General features: G+C 37.3%; 2 protein-coding genes across 2 annotated transcripts; one reads left to right on the plus strand and one right to left on the minus strand.

The window, feature by feature from the left end:
* The first annotated feature begins 4041 nt into the window (after positions 1–4041).
* On the plus strand, positions 4042–17456 carry LOC127944256 (probable pleckstrin homology domain-containing family N member 1). Its single transcript, XM_052540132.1, has 16 exons — positions 4042–4357; positions 6298–6388; positions 6885–7040; positions 8030–8110; positions 8697–8787; positions 10138–10271; positions 10681–10833; positions 12509–12589; positions 12698–12773; positions 12937–13082; positions 13179–13325; positions 14032–14280; positions 14459–14620; positions 14983–15204; positions 15589–15649; positions 16565–17456. Exons 1-16 carry the CDS (start codon positions 4284–4286, stop codon positions 16744–16746), a joined length of 2106 nt encoding a protein of 701 aa, XP_052396092.1. The 5' UTR covers positions 4042–4283; the 3' UTR covers positions 16747–17456.
* Positions 17457–18067: 611 nt separating this feature from the next.
* Positions 18068–24122, minus strand: LOC127944447 (uncharacterized). Its single transcript, XM_052540362.1, has 4 exons — positions 24059–24122; positions 20062–23587; positions 19468–19581; positions 18068–19254 (listed from the first exon to the last, which is right to left on the minus strand). Exons 2-4 carry the CDS (start codon positions 23549–23551, stop codon positions 19148–19150), a joined length of 3711 nt encoding a protein of 1236 aa, XP_052396322.1. The 5' UTR covers positions 23552–23587; positions 24059–24122; the 3' UTR covers positions 18068–19147.
* Positions 24123–25621: the final 1499 nt, after the last annotated feature.

Genomic DNA, 25621 nt, shown 5'->3' on the forward strand with positions numbered 1-25621 from the left:
GACTGGTAAAGTATCAAGTTGTCTTCCCTATAGAATTATGCCCTAATTATTCCCTAGAAGTCGATCTTTCAGAACCTGCATGTTTTCCAGGGAAAAAGATTTGGCTTCTCGCCGCTCTACTTGAACTGAATTCTGTGTCAGCAAAAATCCATTCCTAGGAAGCAACCAGTGTTGCCCAGATCTGGCCCACATAGATTTCACACGGGGCAAATATGAGCTGCGTCTGAGCCAACACTATATTTTTGGTGTCCTGGCAACATGGTCTCATTTAACACTGTCAACATCTATATCTTCATCTTTATAATCACTTCTGTTGAACACATAAAAAAAGAAAATTCACATCTTTCACTTCTTTCTCCTGTTTGATGTGGCCCTTCAAAGCCTTGTTTACGCCACCTCTTACACCCTGTTTTTTTGTACCGTGAGAGCTCTGACACCTGTGGTTCTCTCTTGCACACGTGGTTCATTGAAAACAGCCAGAGGTGTGAAGTTAGCACCCCTTACGAACCCGGTGAGTCTGAAAAAACATTTGATAGGGACTTGCCAGACAGGGTCGTGCTGATAGTCTAGCTCAATGCATAGCTCTGGTACGTGTGTGTGAGATTCTTACTGAAGGATTCGTGACTTTGTGAACTAGAGATTTGCCTTATCACAATAACATTTGAGATCTTTTTTCACTTTTCCTGTAAACTGAAACATCTTTCTTTCAAATAGCGGTCTAGTTGAATGAATGTAATAGATACTGTCTAGTATTTCAGGAGTGTAAGGTGCAGGTAAAGTATGGTCAAAATGACTATTAGGGATTATGAATCGTAAGTGAATGATGACTGAGAATCACATTATTTTTTCTCCATTTGTTTGCCTTTCCAAGCATTTAACCCTGTAGGATCCAAACAGAAGATCTCTTGCAGATGAGGAAGCAAGTCATTGTTTTGCGTAAGATCGGAAGAAGAGACAACATAAAATGTTGTGGGGGCGGTCAGATCCTCTGTTGTGTTTGGCTTGGTTTTCCACTTCCTTCCTTTCTCCTTTGTGACAGCTTTCAAAAACATGAGACTAATGTAAACCACCTGTTTTTATGAATTATAAAAATTCACAATAGTATTCTGTTTTTGTTACTAGACAATACTTATTCTACATACATAACAGTCATAAATATTATAATTTTTTTTACATTATTTGGCCATTTTGTCATAATTATAGTGGTTCATAATAGTATACAATTACTATTGAACCTTATAATGCCATAAAAAAATAATAACTGAGAAAACTTATGTGTACTAAAATCCTAAAGGTGTTTATTTTGTGAAAGTTTTGGGGGCTTTTTAAAATGCTTAAATCTCCCATTTTAATGCTTTTGAATGTCTGCATAGACTTAAAAATAGGGAAAAAAGTCATATCGTTAAATATTTTTTACAATTTAATATAACAGTTGTTTAATTCAATATATTTTAGCCACACAATCCTTCAGAAATCGTGCTAATATGCTAAGTTGATGCTCAAGAAACATTTCTTATTATTTATCAATGTTGAAAACAGTTTGAAAATGGCTTTTTAATATTTTTGTGAAAACTTTAAACTTAAAAAAGTATTTCGATTTAATGCATCCTTGCTGTATAAAAGTATTGTTGTAACTTACTGACAAATAATTAAAAAATAAAAAATAAATTAACAATATTATGTATATATATATATATATATATATATATATATATATATATATATATAATATTGTTATACATATACATATAGTCTACTATGTAAATGTACTAATTAAATATGAGGCATTAATCAACGGTAATCATGTTCATTAATGTTATTTTAAAGTGTAAATCTTATAAAAATAGGGGGTTTATAAATTGGCTGAGAGTCAGATTAGAGGGATTTGTAATGGTAGAAAATCCCGGATTCAGTCCTTCCCTTATCTGAACTGATTATATGACTTGTATTCAAAAAGCAACTGAAACCTAAAGGAACAGACAGAAACCCACATGACTGGAAGTGAAATTTTCCCAGACTATGTCAGATGTTTCCATAGGATTTCTTATTCTGTAATTTCCTTTAGGAGGCTCAGAGCTTGATAAGCAGGGAGCACTTTCTGACTCATAGTTTAGTTCTTCAGTGCTCAGACTGAGAATGGGGAATGATACATCATCTCTGTTTCTTCATAATAGCTCTATGGCGATAAAATGAAAGAGCCATTTCAAGAATTTATATAATATAACTTCAGCTATTATTATTCTGAATCATGAAACTTCTCAGTAAGCTATAAACACTGTCATTGTATCTGATAAGAATAAACATGTTGTAGCTGTTTAATACAGTGAATTGAGGAATGTGTCAGTTTAGTGCCTCCGGCATGGCCTCATTTACATTTTCTGGTTAAGCTGGTTTGGATCAGCAGCCGCCCCACACTAACAATAACTATAACATTTTATTTCTAAGGGTTTTTTTGAAAATATGCTGTTTGGGAATGAAACCATAAATGGTAAGAGCTGATATGCATACACGGAGTTTACCTACACATTCATTTACACGTCATTAGAAGAGCCATTCCAAGTATGCATTCAAACACAGAATGCCTCATACAATAGCTAATCATCATTATATCACTTACATGTACAAAGAGGAAGGCTAGAACTTGTAATTGCATTTATTATAATGTAATATTCTGTAGGCAGACTGCATGTCTGACAGCTGGAAGATATCAGGGATACAAACCCTCAGCAGGATGGGATTATTCACTTGTGCTTTTAAAGGGATTAGATCATATCTCACACAGAACCATACAGTCACAGGTGACATGTTCACAGCAAATACTTACAAGTGTAATTTTCAGAAATTTAGATCCTACAATGATCACATGTTTGTAGATTTTATATAGGTGATTTTGTAATGTTATCATTTTTCTTTTTGCTATTTATTATTATTATATTTTTTTGTAGCTTTTGATGAGGCCTAATTACATTTATGAAATTAAATTAGCTCAACTGGTAGAGCACTGCGATAGCAAGCAAGCAAGCACAAAGTTGGGGGTTCGATTCCCCGGGAACACATGATATGTAAAAATTGATAGCCTGAATGCACTGTAAGTCGCTTTGGATAAAAGCGTCTGCTAAATGCATAAATTTAATTTAATTTAATTTTAATTTTAATTCACACTAATTCAATTTGGCCAACTGAAACATTTAGATGTGACCACTAATTAACACAAATTAGGTTAGACCAATTGAAAAATATAGATGTGATTTTGAGTTGGAGAGGTCTGGTTTTTTTAATTACAGTGTTATGGCATTTTAATACTTTATACTTTATTTTATACATATATTACATACTTATATAAAATAAAACACTATAAAACACTAATACTGCCAGTAACAGTAATACATTAATATTAATAATAAAAAAGAAAAAGAAAATATTATTTTAAACAATATATTTTATTTTATTTTATATTTAATATTATTTTATATTAATATAAACAAAATAAAATACTGCCAGGAATCCATATTAATGAAAAAACATACATACACACAAATAAATATACAATAAAACAATAAAGAAAATAATAAGCATCCCATCCCAGAGCACATTTTTGTTTCATTTTTTAACCCCATTGTCAGTTTTTTAAACCTCTATTATATAAATAAAATCGAAATACTGCCAGAAATAGTAATTAAAAATTTATCAATAATAAACACAAAAAAATTTATATTTTTTACAGTTTTCTATAACTTTTTGATTACACATTATTTTAATTATGTAGGTGTGTGAATAATATAATGAGCCTGAAGTATTCAGAGCATGTCCAGACATGTTTGGTGTGACCTCTTAAGTGACACCAGCAAGCTCCATTCAGACTTTAACACTCTTTCATCAGAGTATTCAAGCATTCAAATCAGTGCCATTTGTCCACTATAAGGTGTGAAAAACTACACGTTCCCCTTTGTCATTTATGCTTTATTTAGTGAGGGGATCTCATGCAGAAGGTGTGAACTTCATTGCTCCAGTCCCCCGTGTTCGTCTCCCTCCCTCACTCTTGCCCACACACACCTCCCTTTATCTCCACCCACTGACACACTCCCTCTCTCATACACTCCCCTCTCGCCTGTCTGCTGCTTCAGTATCAGTCTGGTCTCTCTGGTGAACAGACACACACTCACTCACTCACTCACTCCAGGGAGGTTGGATTACAACAGGGATCACTAAACTCTATTGATCTTGCAGGAAGATACATCAGAGTTCTCTCATCAAGGAGATTCACACACTATCCCAGGATCAACATGGGGAGTAGTATGTCATGCGTCCCCCAACACAACTTCAGGTTCTCCAGCAAGAGCTTCATACGGAGGAACAGGTAAGAACCATGAGATACTGCCTTAAAACGATCAAGTTTTAAAGGTATGAAGTATGAGTTTGATATTGGACTGAAATGCCAAAAGTTTGGAAAGTAAATAACAATATTCAAACATCTGTATTTTTGTCCTGTTTTCCAGTAGAAATGTGTAATCATCATTAAAATAAGATAAATTCACTTGAGAAGCAATTTTGTGTACACTGAAAACAATTTGATGTAGAAAATATTTTTGCACAAATTTCTTATAAATGTAACGATTACACACAAACGCACACATTTAATTAAGCAGAAAAACCTGAAATACTATTTATTGTAAAACGAACTCTAATAATCTGTTTAATTTACAACTAAAAACATTTTTTTTTCAGTGCATAAGATATTCATTTATAAGATTTGTTTTCAAAAAATTAATTATTATTTATTTTTTAATTAATTTTATTTTCCTCACCCCACTTAACTTTTTTTTTTTTTTACTATGAAAATTACTATTATTATTTTAATTTAATTAAAAGATACATTTTAATTGTATATTTTTATATTCAAAAGAAGGCGGAAAAAATCTGTCATAATCTGTGAAAATACTTTTAGTTTTTGCCATATGGCTTATGGCATATATTATGAAGTTCTAATGGAAAACAAGGCAAAAAAAAAAAGTCTCATTGAAAAGTGATATTTTATAGCACACTGACATGATGAACATGGGTTAGTGATTTGAATTTGGCAGTGTAATGATGCTGCCTGTAAATCTCATTAGCTCAGTGTCAAGATCTCACTTCACACTGACTGATACATTCATCTGCTGATAGAATTCACTAGTGTAATGAAGTTAGCTCTATATCTGTTTCCAGTGCAGTCTTCAGGGAAGGTTCTCAGGTTTTGTGGTTTTTTTGAGAGAATTGGATTTATCCTGCACAGAAAGTAATACTATTGTGCTTGCACTGCTAGTGACAGCGATCTGTGTAATTTACTGCTGTCCAATTTGGACAACTTTTCTGACTACCTTTCAGTTAAATAGACAGTTGGCCTATTTTAAATCAGACAGTTTGTCTGTTGTGTCTGGTTTGCATGTGCACCGAATATAAGTTCCTGGGTTGAGTTAGGGTTCAGAGTCCAAGCCCATAAAAAAAGTCTTTGTCGAACATATCAGATCAGAGTTCAGTGCAGCGGGACCCGGCCCCTTTAAAACCCAGGACCCCTATCAGATTTCAAATAAGTGCACTCAATGGTTGCAGTTTTAATTAAAACAGTTGATGCCTTTTTCATAAAGTTACAAAGTTGTCGCTGTCAAACTTTCAGCACTTTTACGAGCATGTTCTGTCTAACAAGCCGCCTACAACCTGCATTCTTCCGGATGAATTCTCCGGATGCCAAACACGTTGATCACTGAGTCCTAGTAAATCACCGATACTTCCTATTATTGTCTGCATGAATGAGCCCAGTGTCGTTATGCTAATTGCATTCAAAGCAGAGACAGATTGACAAAGAGAGAGAAGAAAAACATGGGAGTCACTGAGGACGTGTCTCTCGCCGAGGATGACTTCCTCGCTGACACGGACTTCCTTAGCTTATCGTTGCGCAGGAAAGACTTCATTATACAGATCTGACACTAATGATTATAAATGGGGGTCATGGGTAACAAAAAGGCATTTCATGAGCGGTGCATTGTGGTTTTTAACATAAGCGCTATTGTTTTTTCTCTTTAAATGGTGCAGATAGTGATGTAAATCGTATATGTTGACTTGTGCAAGCTAAGGAAGAATGGACATGTGTAATGGTGAAGTAATCTTTTGTGTGGGACACTGAGCACCAGAGTGTTCAGACAGATTGACTTATAGTGATTAACTGATCATCTTGGGTCAAGATAACCCCTGTGTGGGGTCATATCACTTTTTCTTATCCCACAACCCTTGACTAATTAGAGTCTACTGTTTTGTGAGCAGCAGCCGCTTGTTCCGGAAAAAGTACCCGCAAGAGGGCCAGGAGAAGTCCAATAGCATCATCAACATCCTCTGCACCGTCACCCCAAGAAAGGTGAGCAACCTCCTGCTAATAATTCTTCTAACCTTCACAGTAAATCATGAAAAGTTCTGTGAAGGCTCAAAACACTTGTTTGTGTATGTTTTAACAAAGTTTTTCTTGCATTATACTAACATCTTGTAAAATGTTACCAGAAAACAAGTTTACGTGCTAAGAACGTTTGAAAAACGTTATTTTTTAAAAAGCTCATTTAAAATGTCAATTTGTTTTAAATGTTGTAAAAACATTATAGAATTATTCAAAATTTGAAGCTTTCAATGTTTGGAAATACCAATGTCATAATTTATGACACTTGTCTTAGAACGTAAAAGTGTAGAAATATTATTTTGGTGCTAACATTTTTGTTTGTAACATTGAAAAACCTTTAAAGAACATTAAACAAATGTTCCGAAAACACTGCCTATTTGGGATTTCACATTTAATGCATACAGCTTTGCATATCAGATGTAACTGAGAAAAGGAACTCATTTTTAACACTGTCTTGACATAGGAAATGTCACCCAAAGATCTCCAGACGATCGAAAACATCAAATGGGACCCTCCCTACGACCCAGCTAGTGGATGGAAAAAGAGTAGCATCAATGTAAAGAACTATGGCAGAATGATCCACAGCTCCAAGGTCCGCTTCCGCTTCCTGCACTGCCAGGTAAGACACACCAACTCACATCTAAAACACACATCCAATCAAACTCCAAAACAAACACGCAGTCGTCAAGAATAATCATTCAATAAACCTTTCAAAACAGACTTTCGTATGATGATTAAGGTGGTCTGAGCAGCCACGACAGTCACTTACTCACTCGCTATGAGGTAATGCATAACAAGCAGATGGAAGATACAAGATGTCACATGGTTGTTGTATGAAGCGCTGTCAGAATGACGTCCATGCTTTTGCTGATTAATTGATGCAACTCGGTTTGGGGAGTTTAGGCCGTGTCTGAACACGTGGAGATGTGAGGTGTTGTGAAATGGCTCAGAGATGCAGAGATATTTCCTGGGGCAGAGCACACTGATCAAACTGCTGATATGTTACACATTGGCTCTGGAGCGTGGGAATCTCTTTGGTTTTGATAACATGTGGTCATACTGGGAAAAAAAAATTTGTGTGAAGGAAAAGAAAAGCAAAATAACCCAAACCAGGGTGAGGTGAAAGGGGGAACATAACGTAAAGTGGTGATATTACAGTTGAAAGGAAATGTTACCTAACAGTATTTGTGATAATGGCATATTCTGTAACATGGTAAAGGCCTAGATCAGATAAAAGGAAATGAGCTGTCAGTGATAAATCAATGTCAGCTGCTTTAAACTAGTCTTTAGAGCAAACAAACACTTCTCAGAAAGTATTCACAAAGATTGCCTTGATTTACACAGGATTATTTAACAGTTCATTCCAGGGACTGTCAACGAGATTGCTACATTTACCACATATTAATGCCCTATCTATTGTTTTATTTTTTATTTTTTTTGAGTTTGCCTTCAACATGACCTTTGAAAATCTTGCTATTCAGACTATGGGAGAGTGAAATCTTTTAATCTGTCAGCGTTGTTAAATTTAAACCTATAAAGGAGCATGACTTAGAATGGTCCTTCTGATTGTGTGGATGCTGAGCTGATGAAATGTGTCTGTTCTTTCAGGACGTGCATGACTGCTATTTGGACCTGTTCCAAACACATCTTCATTTTGTCTCCAACAACACAACTGGACTCACATACCAGGTAAAAGATGCACCTACAGTATTTCTTTTGTAACCACACAATAGACAATGCATACCACAGGTCGAAATGTAAAGGAACTCCAAATATGTCCATGCTTGTGTCACTGCTCTAGACAGGAACTGTCGTTTGAGTCATGTGGTAATGGAGACAGATATTACAGACTTTATACTTTAAGATGATGTAAAATGTGTCACCTATCCATGCCAAAAAGGCCACACTAAGTTGTATTCAATCATAAAATTAGTCTCTTTCTATTGTGACTTGTATTAATCAGGTTTTATTATGCCTATTCTTTAATCTGAGTCATTGGGAGGCAACGGTAATAAATGTTCATTAAATATTGTGCAATATTGAAAGTGACAGACATCTGAAATGTCATAAGTAACATTTATATATAAAAAGAAATCTTGAAACATTCTAATCATTCACAGGTTTAAATGAAAGTTATTCTTATATAAAATTGTATATCATAAAAGATATTATTAAAAAATATAACTTTTTTAAATAATTGTTTTAAAAATAAATGTATAAATAATTTTGAATCCCGTATTTTCAATGAGGATTTAATTTTTTTTTTTTTTTACAGGGAACACTTCCTCTCAAAGAGCTCACAATTTGCAAGCTGCAGAACAAGAACAGCTTTGGTGATATGCAGGAATTTGCATTCCAGATAAATGGTGAGTGTGCTTGATAATTCAGGGTTGAACAAACAGGAAAAGGCACGCAAGGAACCCGAGATAAAGCAACAGGGAGATATAGTGGCATACATATAATTGCCTAATACATAGTTGTATGTATTTCTGCAATATTTTATTACTTACATTTTGGAGGTCTATTTTTATTTATTTATTTTTAATTGATTTATTTTTATTCTACAGTAAACCCTGTTGTTCTCAGTGGTATTTAAGGGTGGGATCTGTGATCTTAAACTAATCAGAAAACAGCATACATTTTTTTAAATTCTTTTATTATCTATGTTTTTGTTCTGTTGCTGTAATTCTGTTGCACTGCGGAGCTTCTGTCACGAAAACAAATTCCTCGTATGTGTAAACACACCTGGCAATAAAGCTCATTCTGATTCTGATTTTGATTCTGATACATTGTAAAGCCATACTATGTAGGCCCAAAACCACTTTTCATATTTGGACATTCCAGAGGTTCAAAAGCACAAAGACTTTCCTCTTCACCTCTCCATCACAGTTAAAGTACTCCACATTCCAGCGCACTGGACCCGGAGACACAAGTTTGCTTACCAATTTTTTATTTTTACCACATATTGAAATATTGACATTTTAATATTACTTTGTCAAGCTGGGCAATCAACAAAAAGCTTCAAACTATGCTTAACGTTCTCGGAAGATGAGTCAATGTGACCGTGACTGAATGAAAAAGAATTAAGCTTAACCGTTACGTGATGTTAAAACCTACTTTACAAATTAGTGAATAAATCTTCTTATTGCCACAACATTATATCAGATAGGACTCACTACTGTATTTCATTTTGGAAAGATGATGTCTTAGATTGTTGGGAGTGAGAGATTTGGGAATCACACAGCCGCATTTCCAGTCCTGACTAAATATGTAATCTGGGAAAAAATGACCAAGACTTGCACATGAACGTGCTTTTGCTAAAACACATCACATCTAACTGGAAATGACAGAGTGGTAAGAGTGGTTGATATCTGAACAGATAAAGCCTGGAATGCGAGTCTGATAAAAGGGAGATTCCAGGTTGGATGCATTCTTTCAGAATAGCTGTTTTCAAGAAGTGACAACAGGTTTAAATGCATGGCATGTTGTAATGTTAAGAGCTCTTGAAAAAGAAATTTTGCTCTCAGGGTCAGAAGTGTTAACTCTGATATTTTAACATGAAACAGAGCAAATGTATCTAGTCAAATACATCTATACTTTAAAACAAGATTCACTAAAATATTAAGCAACCTGTTGCAGGTTTTAAAGAGATCCAGATGGTCACTGGTTGTAGTCATCTGACCTAACTTCTGACCCCTTGTCTTTGACCTTCGTAGGGGTCAGCTTGAACCCTATCATTGTGTATTGCTCGACGGAGGAGGAGATGAACAACTGGTTTGGCCTTTTGACAGAACAAATCGAGGCTAATGGCGGCACTGCAATCACACCAGAGACATACACAAGAATTAAGGTATTGCAAAATCAACCTTTTATCAGAATTACCTGTACTTGCTAGCTGCCAGATCAAAGTGTATGACAATAAACATAAAAAAAGGTGTTAATTCAGGTCATCATGATTAATGTTGGTCACTGTCCTTTGGGATCTTATGAGTTGTTTCTTTTGTGGTCACCTTAGCTGGATTTGATAAAGACATGGTTTCTTTCCTGTTTTGAAACAACATGCTATTGCAGTAAGTGAGCTTATAGAAAAAAAACACCTGCATCCCATAATTAGCAGAGATGTGCAATCAAATAGCAATGGATTTCTCTAAAATTCCCAATGCTAATGACACTCCCTGATCTTTCACATGACATAGCAAGAAACATCATGCCAGTTTTAACTTTTGAACATGGATTTAAACTCAATATTGCGTCCAAAGGTGCAGTACTCAGAAGAGACCAAAGTGGAAAAAGAAGAGCTGAGGAACTCCATCAGTAAAGAGCCCATTTATGAGTGGGAGGGCTCGCAACGAGAGAGTCTAGGGCCCATTACTTACGTCACGAAAGTCAGGCTGCAACACATGCCTTGTCAGGTAAGAGCTCTCCAAGATGTTGTCATTATCTCGCCCCTTTATTTTGGTTACATTATTTATACAACCTGAAAAAATTGAAAAATAATATATTTATTATATAATGGAATAAAACAACAGCGGTATATGAAAGTGACGTGACAAATTCCCGCACTAGGAATTTGTGCTCTGCATTTAACCCATCCGAATGCACACACACAGCAGTGAGTAGTGAACACACACCCACCCACCCACCCAGAGCAGTGCCTTGCTGAAGGGTCTTATCTCAGTCGTTGTATTGAGGGTGGAAGAAAGCAACCACTCCCCCCAACTACAATCCCTGTCTATACCAAGACTCAAACCCACAACCAATAGGCCACAACTGCCCCGTCCTGTTAATCCTAATATTTATTATAAAGCTAAATCTAAATTTTATTCTAATTTTATTTAATACTCAAAATATTATAAGGATATCAAATTAGCGTTAAGTTCATTTGAACACAGATGTATTACAAAATTGAGAATGACTCTTGAGAAAAGCCTTTGAATTAATTGTTTGGCATTGGCATTGCCACTTCCACACCACCCTCATTAGTCAAAGTCTGGATCAAAATGCCTGAATTCAGCAGGTTTCATTGAACCGACAGCAAAAACACAAAGCATGTGACTTCACACTAGGGGGACTGTAGTGTAACCAGATATCCAGTGTACGTGTGGCCAAATATCTAAACCTTTTACCAGAGAGTGAAGGAGGGTGAGCAACTGATAGTGCATCTTAAGCTTACTGTGAGAGCAGAGAGGATCTGCTTGAGAAAAGGGTGTGTAAACCAGTTGCTTGCCTCAAGCACTTGATTTGACTCACCCAACAGCTGACTTTGAACACACCCTGAGCTGAGTAAAAACACACACACTCGAGGCCGGGGCAAACCTTTGGGGAAAACTGTGCTTTAAACACTGCTGTGCAAAGTGGTGGTCAGCTTCTTTATATTATTATACAACAGTTCCGGTCCTTGAATTCTGCTCCAACATGATTGGGATTTTCAACAGTTTGTTTCACTCTGCTTGTCCATATTTGGGTGTTAGTAGTAATGAGCACATTCAAAACAGTACTTCATGAAGCGTCAATGCTTTTGCAAATCTTTTGTTTCGAATCCGTGGTTCTTACCAAACTCACCACGTTAGGTGATTTAAGCAAACAAGGCTACTGTTTCGAAACAAATTCCGAAGGTTCACATTTAAAGGATTCTTAGTGGTTTGTAAAAAGGTGTCTGTGCAGGTTTGGGTTGAGCTCTTTTTGCATTTACACCATTTTGACAAGTCCAGCAGGTAACGCCAGCTTGCGGTCCGAAACAATGAAAATGTATTGAAATGAAAGCTTAATTTCCCCCATCACTAGATGTGAGTCACTGAATCATTCACTCACACTATTTATTCAAACACACTGATTCACTTAGGGATGCAAGTTAATGAGTGAGGCTTTCGATCGATTTGTTCAAAAACACTGATTCCTTTAGGAACACAACTATACAGTTGCACTAGCTCTGCTGCTTATTTGGAAATAGTTTGTTGGTGGAGCAAAAATAGATGAATTAACTGCAATAAAGCATCCGAAACAAGTTACTCAATATTTGCTTCATGCCTTTTTTACTGTAGTGTAAGCAATAATGAATGTGATTCAATTTCTCTGTTTGGCTAACAGGAGCAGTATGATCGTCTGCTGGTGTTGTATCCCAACTATCTCATAATTCTGTCAGAAGGGAGTGATGGCCTCTTTTACAAGGTAGGCCAATCTGAAAATAATTCCATTTTCACAAATGAATACAGCTGCAACATTACGCAATCCAGTGAGGCACTCTGAAAATAATCTTGAATGCGTTTGCAATTGTAGGGCAAACTTCCTCTCAATATGATCACAGTTACAACTCCCTGCCAGGACATCAAGCCCAACACATTTATGATTGAGGGTGAGTTAACAAATCAAACTTCAGTTGCTGCATGTTATCCTTCTTGGCAAGGATCTATGTGCAATAAAGATGAGTGTACACTCTTACTGATTTCCTTTCATGCTGTACCCTGTTTCTGCACAGATTCATATATGAATTTAACTCTTGTGGGTTTTGTTGTTAGGGAAGTTGATAAACCCCATCATTGTGTCCTGTCTGGACAAGAGCGAGTTCAGTGACTGGATCCTGTATTTCAAAAGCGCTGACGTCCCGATCCTCAGCCCTCCTCCCCCTGTCTATGACATCATTTACACTCCAACACAGAAACAGGTGAGCGCTCACTTCCATCTTGGACATGGTGCTGAATATCTTAGATATCGCATGTAAACGTTGTGAGATATTCACTTTCTCCTCTGTTATTCTCAGGCTCCCGAGTTTGACAGGTGGAGCGGCAGCAGCCACGGAGCTACCGAACCACTAAGGCAGTCCCAGCACAAACGCAGATCCCATGAGTTCCAGCTGCCCAGTGCTGATGACAACCCTGTTTCCCCTGGATATGCTGAGCCTCTCTGTGTAAGTGTCTATCCCAACAGCCCAAACCCATTAATGTTAAGCTGTGAACTTGTGTTATAGGGAACTAGTTTTCCTATGTGAATTGCTCTTACAGTTTTAGTTTAATTTGGTGTCTAGTGTGAAATTGAGTAAGGCAGTGGTTATTCACAGCTGTAAAATATGGGGCATTATTCATAAGAATGACTTGTATGTTTATTTTGGAGGAGTAGCACATGTGGTTGTGATCAAGATCAGTAGAATTTCTGTTAATAATTAATGTGTGTGCAATCAATTTCCGCTGTGTTACCACCCACAAGAATCTTGTGAATTAGTACTAAACTCTATTTACCTATATCCTCCAGAAGTATCCATATTACATTCTTTATTCTAGTTATTCAAATTTTCAACTATTAAAATGTTCACATCTGAGATTTAGACATAAGCATGCGTTGATGTTCAACCACAATATGACAAGATGCTACGACATTTTTTCACCTCTAAGTCAACATGGACTGCCATTTACAGCACATTTTATGTGTGTAAAGCTGAATATTTCTGATTGAAACCGGGGGAAAAAGTAGGTCTAGAGATTTTTCCATTAGATTTTATCCATTAATTTGACTGGAAAGTGGAAAATTGTCAAAAAGATTCTAAAGTTTGTTGTAATCTGGTAGAAGAATGTGAATACAGTCCAGTAAATCAGTGTTTGTGTTGTGTGTTGGTACAGTTCATTTCCAGTAGGCCCAGCTCCTCAGACATGCAGTACTCAGCTCACCTGGGCAGCAGGAGCAGCAGCTTCTCTTCTCAAGTCCGACCGGCCCCTAACCACCGCCCTGTTTCACTCCACTACTCCTCCCCTCCACAGTCATCGTATCTCGCTTCAGAGGGGCCCATGTCACCGGTTTACAACACGCCATACAGTTCGGTGTACTGCAACGGCCCTGTTCAACGCATCGAGAAGGCCCCGCTAGTCAAGGTAGTAAAGCATTACTATAATCTGATGCACTACTTAGTAGTTATGTTGTTTTTTTTACTTTGAAGACAGGTTTAGCAGAGATATTTGATTTGCATTAGATTTAGAATTTTGGGTTTGGTGTAAATGGAATGCATGAAAACATGCAGAACTTATATGTTTTCCATCTGTCTCCATTCAGTCAAACAGCTGGAGCACGCCGCAGACAAATGTCAAACACCAGCTCTTAGTTCCTCACCGCCACTCAGACTTGATCGGTCACCGCAAACCTCTCTCGCCCCTTTATGACGACCCCAGCACCCCCAGTATGTACCCTCTTGAGGAGAGCGCTGCACATGCATCAGTAAGTGGGTCAGGATATCAGATCCGCTCTCTCACTTGACACCACTGCCTTCGGTGACCAAACACCCGCAGGGGCCCTGATTTAATGAGCTAAAGCCATGGAAAGTCCCCATTGCATTCATTACTAATTTATCCATCCAGATGCATAATAAAAAAGGCTGCTGAGAGAAACCTAACTTGCACATTTGAGAGAATATTTCAACATAGAATACAGGTTTTAACTTGTTAGGTTTTCAAACCTGAATTACATAACAGATTTAGGTTTAAACCCGTTAATCAGCTGAGTATGTTTGGTTTAGTTCACTATGCTATTTTTTTAATCACCCTTATAAGTCATATTTTGCATGTTTTTCTGATACACAGCACTCTTCTCGGGCCTCCATGGAGCAGTCGTATCCTCCTCTCCTTCCTTCCTCTTTCCGGCTGTGCACTCCCCCTCTTGGGCGGAAAAATAGACATGGCCAGGCCCTGGAGCCCGAGGTGGGCAGCAGTCAGTGGTCTGATGATCTACGTGCTCAGGCCGTTTCCAAACTGAAGTTACTGCCCGCCCCAAACCGACAGCCAGAACACAACCACATCTCTCAGGTAATGAGATGGTAGTAAATTTCTTTCAAGACTTAAATTCTTTTTGCTTCATCATCATATCAGGATAGTTGTATCACCCAGACATTCTTTATTTATGCTACCCCCCCCCCAAATATCTAAATACATTTTTGGTTAAGTCACTTTATGCATGAGATTTACACTATACTGTTCTGTTTGGGGTTGTTGAGACTTTTTTAAAATGTTTTGAAAGAAGTCTCTTATGCTCACATAGGCTGCATTTATTTGATCAAATATACAGTAAAAACAGTAAAACTTTATTTTAATGAATTAATATGACTAAAAAATGCATATAAATATTACTCTACATGTGTGTATCTTAAACAGTATAAAATAAATGAACTCCTGTTCTCCTGTCTTTTACAGAGAGGTTTCCCAGGTCACATTGTCATGGAGGCGCAGCAGATATCTTACAGTTACACGCCAGGTGAGAATGTTTGACATGCTAAAGTCAGGAGGCAGTTACAGCACCACAATGGCATGATGATATGCACCTTTCACGGATGTAGATAGATATGTACAGCAAGTTGCATGACCAGTTTTGTGGCCACAAGTTTTGTTTAGAGTGTGAAATGTTGACCTGGGCCATGAGTATGTTTCATAGATTGGTTAAACTGATCGAAAGAAAAAAAAATGGTGACACTGAATTGCTTAATCATCTAATTAGGCCACACATGTACACACTCACTTGCCAGGTTTAAACACAACACCATAGGGAGGAAATAATTTATGGTAACGTGCACAGAGCAGAATCTCACGGCACAGCTAACAGGATGGTTTTAGAATGACCTTCTCCAACGCGCGCACACACACGTGCACACCCACACACACACACACACACACACACACACACACACACACACACACAGGGTTTGATCGGGTGTGGTTGCCCAGGCAGGACATGGCAGTGGAAACAAGAGTGCAGATGAAGGGGCCTGTGTGTGTATGGTTGTGTGTGTAATATGGCTCAGGCTCAGGGTATTTAAATGACAGCACTGCAGGTGGCACTTGAAGGAAAGACCAGCGAAAAGGACAGAATTACCACGGAGGGTGATTTAAAGCTCACAAGTGGGAGATCCTGCAAGACATTTAGAGCCTCTCTGTGAGAAAGAACACAACAAACGATATGTTAGATCTTAAATTACGGCATGAAGTATTTAGAAGGCTCAGTTTACAACACCTTAACCTTTGTCAGTGGATTTTGACTTAAATTATCAATTTTTACATATTGAATCCAAGTATTGGAAGACAGCTTAAGTTGGTCAGAATTTAGTTGAAAAATCATTAAACTAAATATTTCAAATATTTGAAGACATGAATCATTGTCTTTTGCTTCTCACAGATGACTCTTACCTTCAGCCGGTGGATCCAGATGACCAGGAAATAGACTATGATAACATATGGGAATTTGACCCAGATAATAGGAGGATTCAAGCCCTGCCTGGAACTTCACCACACCGGACACTGGCTTACTTTGGAGCTCAAGGACTGGGCGCTATGACAACACAGCAGAGATGGTCATAAAAGAGAACAATGGGCTTATGCCCGTCCGGACTTGCACACATAGCAGACTAATCAAAGCCACACATGCACACTGGGCATGTTTTCTCCAAGGGCTGGCATGCCAGAGTATCTGAATTCTCACAGTTTGGTTATTCAGTGGCTTTATGACATATTTTGCACATGTACAATCCTTCAATTTAGGGGTGCTGATTTCAGACTGCTCTATGCATTCGGTACGAATTCGTGTATTAGTCACTGATGCATCTATGTATATATGAATATAAGAAAAAATACTTAAGGTAGCATTTTGGAGTTTTTGAATTTAATTTAGTTTGTGATTCTTACAAACTTTTGGAAATTGTGATTAAAAGCATTTTTTTTTGTACATACCAAATGTAAATATGTTATTTTTTCTATTTAAGTTTTAAACATACGTTTTTATTATTATCATTATTTTTATTTTATTTATACTTTTCATATTTCATTATGGCCTTCTGCTTTTTGTTGGAAAAATCTATTTGTCCTGTGGAGGTCAAAGCTATTCATTAGAAAATAAATAAATCTGAACTGCTTTTGTATTGTTTGTGACAAATAAACACAAGTGATAAAACAATTGTAACACCGCATCTGTCCACTTTAAATATGTACATGTTGTTAAATTTACATTTTGAACGATTTTGAAATGTATTTTTGCTAATAAAAAGTTCCCAGAACACCTTTATTCTTTACTCGGAACAGTCTGGATTTCCTTTTAAATTGTAACATATTTACATAAGTCTAGCATGTGCAGGATGAGTTATAGGAAATAAATAGAAGCATTTAATTTTTTTATTGTTATACCACAAAATGTGAAATATTAAAAGAGGGCCCCTACTGGGGTAACAAGCTTCCCTGGATAAACTTATATTACCTTGATGTAATTCTTATTAATATTTACATGTTTTTTTAAAGTGTCATTAATGTAAAATACTATATCAACCATTCTATTAAAATTTTTATTTTGACAATTTAGTTTAATCTGAAAGGTAAAATTATTCTATGACTTATATACAGGCAGATAAATATTTACATATTTTAATTAAAGATATGTTAATAGCAACACTATGAATGCAAATGTAATGATTTCTCTCATTGAACCTATATGTTTTATTGAAAGTGAAGATGTATGAAACGTACAGTAAATTCAAGGATATATTATTTATATTACTATATATTAATATTATTAACTCACTGGGGCCCATCTTCCCCAGGGGTCTATGTTTTACTGCAAAATAATAAATATAACTTTTATCCCACAAATCTAATAACACCGATGTGTCCACAGATCCCTTATCAGAAATCACTATTTTCCAAAGACACAAAATTAGAAAAATATCATAGTCATTCATTAGTGCTGAGATTATATATTTTTTTTGCCATCTATGGTCAAGAGAAAAAGTTGGGTCATCTTACCCTACATTAAATTTAGTACAGCTGATCGGTGACACATGCCATACAAACGTTGGGAAAGGGAACATTCAACAATGTGTTGGAAATTATGCATTTGAATTATGAATTTCAGGGATCTTCCCGCTCCTTCTTTACTGTGACTTTAACCGCTGTCTTCTGTTGCCATCTGCTGGTAACATTTAGAAAAACTCGTTACATGTCTCTGTGGTTAAGGTTTCTTACCGTAGACTGGCACAATCATAATACAATTGACTGTTAGTCCCCTCTAGTGGCCAAAATAAGCATTACTATTGACATACAGGTATATTGAAAAATAAAACACCAGTTCCCTCATTTTAATTAAATTAAATCAGATATATTTAATCCTAAATTATATTTTAAACTGGGATCACCATATGACTGGATTTTGAAGAAATCAAACACTGTTTTCAGATCCGAAGTGGCATCATCACATGGGTATCTGATTTTACACTTGTAAAATCATTTATAGATGATCTATAAATACACCAAAATAATTTGGCCCAGCAAAAATATCCCAATAATATCACAACAAACCGCCTATTTGTACATAGTCATTAGTTCTTCCGTTTGAATCTCTCCACAGGTACACTTATTGAGACACGCATGTCTATCTTCATCATAACACCTCCATACTCATCTCATTATCAAATATTAATCAACATACTGCTGCCCTCATCACAATGCACAACAGAATTCGCTGTGAACAGTGAATCCACTCATCTCAGAATCAGATAAAGAGCTTTGGTCATTTCATAATCAAACTACATTGCTTTTTTAAATCTGGTTCATCAGCAATAAACACACACCAGAGTGTTAATCATAATAATATGTACTGAGAAAGATGGAAAAAGTCATGCATGCACATGTTTGACATTCACCATCTAACCTTTTGGATTAGTATCATGGCAGTGTGACTGAAATCAGATCGGGGGGCTGTGGCGGTGCTATTGAGTTATGCTGGCTCTATCTGACGCAAAGGAGTTTTTCCAGAGACCTCCTCCCTCTTGTGTCTGCGCAGATATCGTATGGCAGAGAGTGCACTGACGTTTGCGAGAAGAGCTAGAAAAAAAGCCAGATATACGTCATTATGGATTACTACAAAAATTTTTGCTTAATTTGATGTGACAGAGAGCTTTTACCAGGAAAAAACGATTTCTTCGGTACAAATTGTAACATACTACGTAATAATGTCAAAACACAACTCAATGGATACATTAATGACTCACTTTATTAACCCTAATCAATTATATTTAGGCAAATAAAGATACATACCAGCTTTCCAGGTGTCTGCTCCTGAACCAGTTGTTTTCAGCACCCACGAGGCAAAAGCAATACAAACCAAGCACATGTCTGCCTGTTTAAGAGGCAAGAATGGAGCATCCAACCCTAGAAAAGAAGCACCAAAATCAGAACAGAACAGTATCATTTCATAGTAGTGAGTTGACACTGAATAATAAACTATGGCTGAATCCCCAATGACAATAAGTGATTGATGAAGTGATAATGACAAGTGTCCTGACGGTCCCTGAGTTTTCTCTATTTTTACTTGCTCATCAAAGTGAAGACATGTTCTTTAATGCTGGCACATGGCAGATCTGAGAAGCTGGCCAGCAGGAGTCAAGAACATACTACCATTACATCAGCCCGGGCATGGCTCTACATGTGACTAGATACTCTCAGTCAGCAGCTATTGACAGAAAAGAGGTGAGAGTTGACTAACATATGATAATTTTGAGATACCAATGTATTTTCTTATTTTAGGTTTAGGTTTAAAGGGAACAAACATATGACTTGAAGAAAGTGTTAGTGTGCAATTGCAGTTTCAGTGTGTGTATGTGCAGAATACTGCATGCTAAGAGTTCTTACTTGGATCAGCAACAACTGTCTGCATCTCCATACACTTCTTCTGTTGTTCAGCCAGCTGCTGGAAGACGCAGTTCTCCAGGTTGAGAAGCAAAGTATCTGGGAAAGGGCTCCCATCAGGGTTCATAGCATTAATAGGTTGACTAATTCCTTTGGGAAATGTCTCCACAGGGACAAGCTCCCCAGAACATGTCTTCTCTTCAGGCATGGTAAAACCTGTGCGACGAACCTTTCTAAGTGACAGAGGGTTTGTCCAGAGGAAGTCGCTCTCATCTTCAGAAAAGAAGTGCTCGTACATGTCAACAGGATCATGGTTGGGAGGCTTATAGTCATTCCGTGTCACTACCTTGATTGCTGCATTGTCACTGTCATCCTCTTCATCTGAATTCCCAGGGGAATCGGGGAAGAAATAGTCATATGCCTCTGGGAAATGAAGGATTGTGTTAGCTGAGCAGGAGCAGGAAAATATGGGAACCAATTTATCACCACCTGACTCTTCCACAATTGGAAAAACAAAACTCCCAGCATCAAACTCGGAGAAGAAATGGTCATACGTCTCAGGCAAAGAGGTGCCTGTTTCATCAAGGTATGAAGCAGCTATGTTGTCTGCACGAGGTGCACATTTTTCAGGTTCATCCTCACCGAAGAAATACTGAATTATTTCTGAAAAAGTTATACCACTGCTCTCTATTTCTTCTTCGTCATCAGAAAAGATCTTTGAACCTGAAGTGTTCACATGGTAGAAAGGATCCATAAAATCATCTTCTACCTCTGCATGGATTGAATGCATTGAGGCATTCCTCAGGATTTGCCTGATTGGTTGAGTGTCTAGAATTTGCAGGTTCTGCACAGACATGTTCTTACACGTTCTTCTGAAGCAGTGTTGAGCATTAGCCATGTAGGGATGTTGAGGAAGAGTTGTTTCAGCACTTCCGTCATCCACAACCACTGTATCTGGATCATTCTCCCACATCACCCCACAAGAGCTAGGAAACTCAATTGATTCATCCTCTTGCTTGGAAGGAAATGGGGTTTGAAGTTGTGCAGGGTCTTCATCCAGATCAGATATGTAGGACATGTCTCCAGTTAAGCGGTCAAGCTCATTAAGTTGGGTAAAGTAGCCTGAGTCTGCAGCGTCTGTAATGTCCAGTATGCTACCATCCTCTGCCTGGTTCAAAGTGCTGGGGTGATGGGCGTTACTGATCAACCGCAGACCCAATACGTCATTGATGGTTAATTTCTCCATTTCATTCCAAAAGGAGGAGATAGCAGACAAAGGACATGGAAGTTGATGTGAAACATCAAGAGAAGCACTCTCTAGGTCTTTGGTTCCACTTTTTAACTCACCGGAAGAAGGGTTACTTTCAGCTAACATATTTTGAGGTAACTCTACAACTTCTCGAGAAGGATTTTCACTTAGCATTTCTTCCATAGGACCATGTATGTGTTCACTAGATTTGACGAACTTGCCACAAAATAACTGTTCACTATTATTCCTCTCTGAAACAGCAACTTCATTATCACTATTGTCTCTCTTGTCATCTGATTCAACCAAATTCCTTGGGTTTATGGGTGAGGCATTCATAATTGATATCTCACTAGTCTTATTTCTGCTTTGGATATGACAATCATTTGTTCCATGAGTAATATTATCAGACAAACGATTCTCAGTCTTTGCATCTGTCTTGTTTACAGTGTTTATTTCAATGGTTTGAGAGCCTGAATGGCTTTGAAATTCCAAAATGTTCTTGTGAATACATGCTTTCTGTTTTTGAGAAACATCCTGTGAACAAGTAAAGGATTCTGGTCCGTTTCCATCTGAACCAGGTCCTAGTCTTTCAATGTTGTCCGTTAAAAACAAGCTGCTTTCTTTGGTGGCTGAAATCTCCACAATATTACTACTGCGTGGAATTGTTTGTTCATTTTTTAATGGAGAACAGTCATTCTCATTTCCTACACAGGATAAATCTTTGTCTTCCATCAATTTAAAAGAGACTGTAAAGGAAGGAGGCTCTGTTGAATTAATAACACTGGAAAGGCTAGGAGATGATAAGGATTTCCTCTGACATCCTGCATCAGAATTATCACTTGATATGGTCTCTTTTAAGTGTACGGCAGGATCAAGCTGAAGGGATTCGGTTATATTTAATCCACTATCTTTTACATTTAGAACTTTATCTACCTGGGAAAATAAAGACAGCTCACAAATCTTTGCTTTCAATTGTCCATTGTTTTCAAGGGACGTATTATGCATGCGTTCAGTATTAAAGCTTGTGTTGTGTTGAATTTCAGACTTTGGAAGTATGGTGCCTAAATCACTGGCAAAAGATACTGGCAAGCTTTTTGAAAACATAAAATCAGCTGAAGCCTCCAAATCAGATGTGTTTTTAAGCTGTAAATGATAGGTATTATGCACAATCGAAGGTGTTTTAATTCTCTGAAGTGATATGTGGTCTGTCTTCCAGACATTTGCAGGAAGGTTGTTTATCTCTTCCCACTGAATGAATCTATCTTCCTCTGATTCACTTTGACGGTAATGGATCTGAGCATCATGTCCTTGCTCCAATGGTTCGATACTCAATCTCTTCTTCCTCCTCCTCTTTCTCCTGAGATTGGAAGGTGACACTGGGATCTGACCGACTGGTGAATCTTTCAAGTCAGAACTACTTATAGAATCCACTTGAGCAACTTTTTGTCTCGCTGGATATGGGTCAGTCATGTCTTTTCTATTAACCACTACCATTTTCACTTTTTCAGGTGGCTTTGTTTCAGTAGTTAGCTCTGGATCTTTGCTGAGACTGCTACGTCTTCCCTGTTGTCCTTGTTTCATTCTTACTGTAATCAGGGGTGTTGTCAATGGCTTCCCACCAATGACTAGCTCTGTGTCAGACTTTGATGCATCTTCTTGCGCATTAGTGGATGTGATCTCTAAAGCTTTTTCTGAGGCTATATCACCCCAGGTATCAGCAACACCCTTTTTAGTGATTTCTCTTCTAAGACTGGCCTCATTTTGGCCAGATGAACCAAGGTCTATATACAGAATATCCTGCTTATCAAACAAACCCTCCAGACGGCCTGTCTTCTCACTTCCACAAATGAGAATGTGGCTTTGTTCCAAGGGCTGTTGATTTTCTGTGACACTTTTTAATTGCTCCAAGAAGAGATTGACAGTCTGAAGGTGCAAGTCTTCCTCACTGCCAGAGAGAACCTGCTCTGGACTACGTATTCCGTACTTGCTGAGGTAATTACAGACAGGTGAACCCTCACAGTCTGGCGGGCCATCAATCTGAAGGTCTGGATCAGGGTCTGTGGATGCTGTGCCCACGGCCGGGGTCCTGTTTAGAAAGAAGCTGCCTGTCTCATCAATGTCACTCATACCAGAGTCCTCTCGGCTGGCAAGCAATGGAGAGAGTAGGTCACAGTCCTCACACTCCTGAAAAAAACAGTCCCAGTCTTGGTTGGAGATGTGCACACTGTGTTCAAAGTCGTCCATCGTGAATGGGCAATACACAGGTACTAGACTCTGAATCTATAAATGAATAAACATGAATGACATGAATAAAGAGTCTGGCAAAACAAATACACAAAAATAGCGAAAAATGCAGAAATGTGGATGTTTTTATTGCCATCTTGAGAATGGCACAGCCATTGTCAACTGACATCTAATTAATCTTAACATATATGCCATTCATCTTATAAACTAGGACTACACATGTTGTAAACACAAATTATGATACATAAAAAATAAATATTGTTTTTCAGAAACAAGGTGCACTTAAGCTAAAAAAACATTGAACAAACTACAATTATTTCAAGCTTTAAAAATACAATCAGTGAATATATACAGTCAAACACAACACTTAAAAAAACCCTATCGTTGGTAAAACTGCATAGGGAACCAAGAATGCAGAACCCACTGCTTTTGTTCACATTTAGATTTTTATTTGGTGTGAGCAATACTATCAAACTATAAAACTCACAGCAGAAATCTGTACAGTACCTGTTCAATGATGTGAAAGTCCAAAAGTCCTAGAGCATTTACCCTGTCAAACCATTTCAATAGACAGTGAATGCCCTTTGAAGTGTGCCCTTCTGAGTAAGGCCCTATGATTTGTTATAAATAGAACGCTGTTACACATCACATAATATACCCAGCACTTTTCCAACAGTCCCCCAAACAAATGTGTACACAGTGATCACTACAGCTTCTTGATTGGCAAGGCTGTTATATCTGCTAGAGTATATATTATTATGGTTTTCGGCACTGTAGAAGGCACAGAAGAATCTTCCAGAAGAATGACTAGTCATGAAAAACCATGCTTCAGTTGCATATATAAATTACATATAAGCTAATAAAAGGTGTGGCAGCTTTGGGTTTTATTGGTATTCATATTGCAAAAACAAATAAATGATTTGTAAAAAACAATATTCACATACAGGAAGAAGTAAAGATTTTATCACTTTTATTCAGCAACATAAGAGTGATTTCTGAATGGATCATGTGACACTGAATACTGGAGTATTATGCTAAAATTCAACTTCAACATTAATGGAAAAATGACATTTTAAAATTGTACCTTTGCAACATGCAACAAGAACATTTGCAACCAAATACCAAGAGTAGAATATTGACAAACAGCATTATAGCTTTTACTGCATTTTTTTTTATAAAATGCAGCTTTAGAAAGCATAAGATACTCCTTTCAAAATAATATATATATTATATTGCACACACACACACACACACACACACACACACACGCACACACACACACACACACACAAACACATAGTTATAATAGTTGTAAAAGTATTTTCCTTTCAATTTCCAATCTCAGGTTTTAATTCTATTGTACACTTCTATTGACTGTATTGCCTGTAGTCAAAAAGATTCCATCAGCTAAAACAGTGGAGGACACGCAAACTAGAGGTCATTTCATTGTGTCTGTTGCCAGCTTTCTGATGTGATATCATGCGTATATATGTAGGTTCTTCTCTCCCACTGCTTAAAAGTTATGGCGAATGCCACCTACAGATTTTGGTCATTTGACACAATCGTGGTGGTCTGACACATCTCACATGCTTAAAACACGTGCTGCTAGTTTAAAACACATCACATCTAGTGTTGTATGTTATGTTTATTTATGTAGCACCGTGACTAAAACGGTAGAGCATGGTGGTACCCAAGATCATGGGTTCCATTCCCAAAGAAAGCTTAGACTGGTATAAAGTAAATGTAAACTTTGAATGCAATTGTAAGTTGCTTTGTTTTTTAAAGATTTCTTTTTGGCATTTTTGCCTTTATTTTTATTGGACAATATTTAGACAGGAAGCAAAGTGGGAGAGAGAAAGGCGGGACAGGATCAGGAAAGGTCAATGAGCCAGGATTCAAACTCTGTACATGCGTAGTGCAACGGCACTACATGTCGGTGCACTGCACAAGGCTATTTGGCACCGACTGCATAATTGTAATTTTACAACAAATTCATCAAGAACATAATTTTACAATGATTTCAAACTGAGCAAAAAACATGCATATCATTCGTACAAATTGCTCATGTTG

The sequence above is a fragment of the Carassius gibelio genome, chromosome A23 (assembly GCF_023724105.1).
Source record: "Carassius gibelio isolate Cgi1373 ecotype wild population from Czech Republic chromosome A23, carGib1.2-hapl.c, whole genome shotgun sequence".
Lineage (NCBI taxonomy): Eukaryota > Metazoa > Chordata > Actinopteri > Cypriniformes > Cyprinidae > Carassius > Carassius gibelio.

What these genes read in the sequence shown, in the direction of transcription:
- LOC127944447 (XM_052540362.1), bottom strand. Translation starts at nt 23,551, where the DNA reads ATGGACGACTTTGAACACAGTGTGCACATCTCCAACCAAGACTGGGAC. An exon ending in GACAGTTGTTGCTGATCCAA is followed by an intron (nt 19,582 to 20,061) that starts GTAAGAACTCTT and finishes CTTCTTTTCTAG; the next exon opens with GGTTGGATGCTCCATTCTTG. An exon ending in AGCAGACACCTGGAAAGCTG is followed by an intron (nt 19,255 to 19,467) that starts GTATGTATCTTT and finishes CTTTTTTTCTAG; the next exon opens with CTCTTCTCGCAAACGTCAGT.
- LOC127944256 (XM_052540132.1), top strand. Translation starts at nt 4,284, where the DNA reads ATGGGGAGTAGTATGTCATGCGTCCCCCAACACAACTTCAGGTTCTCC. An exon ending in GCACCGTCACCCCAAGAAAG is followed by an intron (nt 6,389 to 6,884) that starts GTGAGCAACCTC and finishes GTCTTGACATAG; the next exon opens with GAAATGTCACCCAAAGATCT. An exon ending in AACACAACCACATCTCTCAG is followed by an intron (nt 15,205 to 15,588) that starts GTAATGAGATGG and finishes TGTCTTTTACAG; the next exon opens with AGAGGTTTCCCAGGTCACAT.